Below are 5036 nucleotides of genomic sequence, written 5' to 3'. Positions count from 1 at the left end.
TGTTAAAAAATTGAAACGTATAGAAAAGAACCAGCCATACTAGAAGTCTCCAACATTCCTGGCATCACATTCAGAGTCAAACATTACATCTTTTCACGACGAGGTTTCTGGGCTAGGACTAGGTAGCGCACCGATCACAACCTTGGACTCGTCAAAACACAGTGAACACATCTCCATCAATCAAACAAAATGTATCTGTTTCCAAAAGCCGGGCGAGAAGGGAAGGGACGCGGGAAGAGTTCTTGTCTCGGCACCGAGCCTGAACCAGTCGCACGAGTAGTTTTCTGTATCTAGATGCGTTCTCATGGAAAGTGGGCGCAATCACAGCGTGTCAGCGACCACGAGAGAGAGAGAGAGAGAGAGAGAGAGAGAGAGAGAGAGAGAGAGAGCATTAAATGTGGCCTTACATAATATCATTACTATAAAAGATCCTGGAGTAATAACATAAGACATTCAAGTTGCTTCAGCCAGCCTCCAAGCAATTGAATATAGCCAGAAATTTTCATGGGAATTCTCATTTCTCATAGCCACCCCCCTCAGGCTCAGAGGCCTCTCAACAGTCTAGACTCTGGTGAAGCCAAGTTCCAAGTTCCAACTTCACTATATAGTATATATAGTGCATTGTACTGTAGCACTACTAATTTTCTTAAGTTGGAGTGAAAAAAGGGGGCGCTGCACTTGACCTCGCTTTCGATACGATGCTTTTTGCCAGACTTCTGTAGGCCTTTCATAAGTCCTTGGAACACAAACATTAAAAACATATATATATATATATATATATGTTTTTTTTCTGTTTTCTTAATTTGCCTCCATTGAACAGGAAGCATCTTGGGTTTTTACAGCTTTACCGAACACATGATCAAAAACGCAAATCTTTTCCGTGCGGACAGATAAACATGGGTCCATTATTAGTCTTATATATCATTAGGTGAGGAGTGTAACCATGCTTGACGTCAACAAAACCGGGCTGATTTGAAGGAGAGGAAGTACATGAAGGAGTTTTGGTAGGTGAAGCGGAGTATTTGGCCGCTGGGGATTGGCTTGCCTGAGTTAACGAGGCAATCGTCGAAGGCGACGCGCCTGAAGACGCTGGGGTTCACCACCACCATGGACGCGAACCACCCACAGTTGACGTGCACATCCGAGGGCGCGCAGTTGTTCATGCAGGTGTTGTATATCTGCACTATGAACTGCGGCACCCCGCCGGACGTATCGCGGCTCTGTGATATGCTTAAATCCCTGTCCGTGCACCCATCTGCAGCAAAGGTACAATATGGTAGACATCAGGTCACTGTTCTTGCTCTCATTGTGCAGGCTTCGCTGAAGTGATTTACAGACACCTTCATCCTAGTATGTTCACTAGTTATCAACCATCATAACGTGAGTGTATGTATGGTATACCAAGAATATTTGACTCATCCATCTACTCAACTGCTTCCACTCTAACCATCCATTTCATGTACCGAATGCCATATGTTATTATCATATATACCCCTTGCCATATGTTATTATCATATATACCCCTTGCAACCAACTTTTAACGATTTGAGTATGTTAATTCTAAGTTGGACCAGTTCATCACCCACCTACCTCTGTAGGTGGTAATAGCAGACAATGACCAATGGGAAAGTATAGATATGTACCATACATCCTGTACACACCCACACCCGTTTTCAATTTACGCAAAAAATGCTTTCCAGGCCTTGACATACCCATCCTACGATATACGAGATGAGCAATGCATATATCCTTAAGAGTGTACACCCGCTTCAATTTACACACATAATGCTTTACAATATGACACTAATTGCACTGTAGAGCCATCATAACACTTAAGACAAACCGTTGAATAGAATGAAACCTCCAGGTGTATATTATGTGAATTTTCGAAAATCCGTGTATTATCATTCAAAGGACATACTCAACAGTCCTCTATACTTTACAATATCTTGGAGGTAATGAGAACCTCTTACACAATTTTACAAAATTGGACCAATCGCTTGGTTTACAGCGTTTGGCAGTATGACTAGTGGTTAAGCATCAACATAACTTGACAGACTTGAGCCTTAAAGAGTACATGAAAGAATTGGCATATTGGAAGCGGACTATATCTCCATACTTAAGTGGTCTCCCTCCGTTAACAAGGCAATCGTCATAAGCTACTCGTCTAAATATACTTGGGTTAACTAATGGGGCTGAAGCAAACCATCCACAGTGGAGATGAATTTCCGAAGGGGAACAACCAGACAGGCAGGTGTTCACTATTTGAACGACAAATTGCGGGATCCCATGCGAGCCATCAGGGCCCTGGGATATGCTAATATCGCTGTTTGCACACATATCTGCAAATGCCCAACAAACAAGGTGGTGTTCACGAGCACGGCCAAACACACAATTCTCTAGCTTTTGCTGATTTATTTTAGACTAAAATTGTCTGTCTAGCACAAACAAAAACTAGATTGGTGATGCACATGACGTACTGAGTTTTCGACGCTTGGAGTGTTGCGTGTGCCGCCCGGGCATGCGAAGGGGCTCGACTTCAGTAATGTTACGTTGATTACCATAATTGCTAGTGCTCCAGCCTGCAAACATGGAATATTTAAAAATGTGCACAATGAGCAGACGCTCGAAGACGTTGCAGTCAGGACGTTCTAGTTACCTCTGAGCTTAGACATTGATGTTGCTGGTTGCAACTGTGAGGAAGAATCCACACTATTGCTAGAGATAGTGGTGTGAGCATTTAATCTCAGAAGTGATCCTGGCGAGGAGGACTGCTGGTTCCCAGCTGGTTGAGACACATTATAAACAGCAGACAAGCCTGCACAGGCGGAACAATGGCTAAGTAAGTGACTGATAAGAGGAGATGATCAAGAGTGAGTGAGAGTGTACGTGTGTGCGTGCGTGAGAGGGAGAAGCCGCCGCACCAATAGCCCGAGCGAAGCCAGCAAATGGCAAGAACAAGAAGAGGCACCAACGAATCAGAGCTGAAGAGTGGCAGCGCTGCAGCATGATGGTTGTGAAATGCAAGATGAGAGAGGGGTCAGCAGCTCGCCATGCAACACTCATCCTCAACATAAACCTCCACCGAAAGACGGAAAGGGTGAGGAGATTCGTAGGGTTGGGCGGTTAAAGAAGAAAGGAGTAGGCTAGACAGTGTCTTTAGACGGACGGAGGTGGGCGTACGTGGCCTCCCGAGTCCCCGTCATCGACTCCAACTCAGCATATCCGTGCCAGGTGTAAGCCCTAACTCAAAGGACGGCGTCTTTACAGATTTGATATAGCGAATAAATTTAGGCCTAATTTATAAATTGGAAGGATTTAGACCTAAAAAGTTGTGCCAGCGTGGAGGATGCAGTGTATGTAAGCCACGTCATATTCTCAGCACGCGAGCTATTATGCCGATTTAAAAATACGGGGAAGTCGCACAGCAGCGGCGAGGAACTTGCGATTTCATGTAACGAAAAGGACGGGCCGCAGACTTTCAACCCATTTATTTTCAATTTCCAAGGCGTACACACACTGTGACACACCCGGGCGCCCTCTAGGCTCAGACGCTCTCTGTGTATGGCCATCCCATCGTCCGCGCGCGTGGAAACTTACAAAACTGTGATATCACGCCTCTGGGGAGGTAGCCTGCAGGAGGCCCTGAGGCTTGAAACTGGCCACCCGGCCGTCTGGCGTTTCGTCCCTGTTTTCGTGCCCGCGCCACTGCTTCAACGCATGCTATACGCGACGACAAGAAGTCCTTAGTCCCCAGTTTTACCACCCCCCCTCGCCGGTTCAGCCCAAACTATCCAAAACCCAACCAGATTTGAACCAGACGCACTGCAGCCGGTCAAGACCCAAGGCTTCTGCAAGAGGCAGACCGCAGGAAGCACATGTTCACAACTGGATCGCGATGGATATTATAATAATAAATAAATAGAGTAGAGTATATACTACATACAATATTTGATTGAGCTTGGTCCCGAATCGATTTGTAGTACCAGAGTACTACTACTGTCTACACTCCTACGGTCTACCCCACTGAATTCTGCGAGGCCCTCTGGTGGTTGGTCGCTCTCAAGAGCTTTGGCAGAAGGAGAGCGTGACGAGAGAAGGCTGAAGCGAGGGAGCAAGAAAGCAAATCAAGCAGAGCAAATGGCAGGTTGGTTTCTTTTTTAAATCCTTTGCTGATACCCCCATCTCTGGCGTCTGATCACGATTCACAAGTCTCGTAGGAGAAAGAGCACAATAGCCTATGATGGATCGTCCCACCAAACCTCCTGTCCTGCATGACAGCCCTCATTCATGCGAGCCTTTATGGCCCAAGCGTGGAAGCACGACAGCCCAAGGCAAAAACGCGTGCACGGTCCGCCCGGTCACTACACCGCGTACACACTTGCCGCCCAGCAACAATTCACCCAAAGTAGCATTTAGGGTGGTTACAAGTGTTGGGAATCTAATGTTGGGCCACAGCACGTTCATAGGCGTCTCACTCCCGCCCGTCTTTGTTGTGTGAATTGATTTTCTTGCTATGAAAGCCTTCAACATGCAAGCGAGTCAAAGTTACACCCACCACAATTTGAGAGGAATGTAATGTTGTGCCACAAAACACAAAAGTAGCTGCCCAATGTTGAGCAATCCATATGTTGTGCCACAAAACACAAAAATAGTTGCTCAATGTTGAGCAGTCCATCTCCCTTCTTGCCCATCTTTAGTATATCCCCTCTTTGTTAATCCCCTCTTTGTTGTGTATGTGTGAAAGCTCTAACTTGAAAAGAGAGTCAAGAAGAAAATGGCTCCTCTACCCTTCTTACCTCAAGGCCACATCCAAAAGTGACACATGTGCACAAAAGAAAACATTGCGAGTGCAACATGTTCATTGGAAGTTAAATAAACAATTTATAATGCAGGACAAAGTGAGTCTCAATGACAAGAAACTCCATTTCCCACAACCTCGTGTTAATGGCTTTAAGATTGGCTTACACCCCGTCATCCCTTACTTGGACAGCAACATGTCCAAAGCATACTACCAATGCAAAATCCAAATCTCA

At 45.7% G+C, this 5036-nt stretch overlaps 1 protein-coding gene across 2 annotated transcripts; it reads right to left on the bottom strand.

Moving 5' to 3' along the window:
• Positions 1 to 701: 701 nt before the first annotated feature.
• On the bottom strand, positions 702 to 3150 carry LOC147602830 (uncharacterized). 2 transcript variants are annotated; one of them, XM_086797255.1, is made up of 4 exons: positions 2925 to 3150; positions 2660 to 2818; positions 2481 to 2582; positions 702 to 1255 (listed from the first exon to the last, which is right to left on the bottom strand). In XM_086797255.1, exons 1-4 carry the CDS (start codon positions 3073 to 3075, stop codon positions 954 to 956), a joined length of 714 nt encoding a protein of 237 aa, XP_086653381.1. In that variant the 5' UTR covers positions 3076 to 3150; the 3' UTR covers positions 702 to 953. The 2 variants fall into 2 exon arrangements, with proteins under 2 accessions (XP_086653381.1, XP_086653382.1); XM_086797256.1 differs by lacking the exon at positions 702 to 1255 and adding an exon at positions 1856 to 2342.
• Positions 3151 to 5036: the final 1886 nt, after the last annotated feature.

The sequence above is a fragment of the Cibotium barometz genome, chromosome 65 (assembly GCF_041138505.1).
Source record: "Cibotium barometz isolate CiBa-2024 chromosome 65, ASM4113850v1, whole genome shotgun sequence".
Lineage (NCBI taxonomy): Eukaryota > Viridiplantae > Streptophyta > Polypodiopsida > Cyatheales > Cibotiaceae > Cibotium > Cibotium barometz.
The sequence above is the reverse complement of the archived record's forward strand: the minus strand, read 5'-3'. Positions and strand labels throughout refer to the sequence as shown.

Coding starts and splice junctions, on each gene's coding strand:
- LOC147602830 (XM_086797255.1), bottom strand. CDS start 3,075: ATGTTGAGGATGAGTGTTGCATGGCGAGCTGCTGACCCCTCTCTCATC. Junction 2,819..2,924: donor TGGCTTCGCTCGGGCTATTG/GTGCGGCGGCTT, acceptor CCGCCTGTGCAG/GCTTGTCTGCTGTTTATAAT. Junction 1,256..2,480: donor CTCCAAGCGTCGAAAACTCA/GTACGTCATGTG, acceptor CCTTTGCTGCAG/ATGGGTGCACGGACAGGGAT.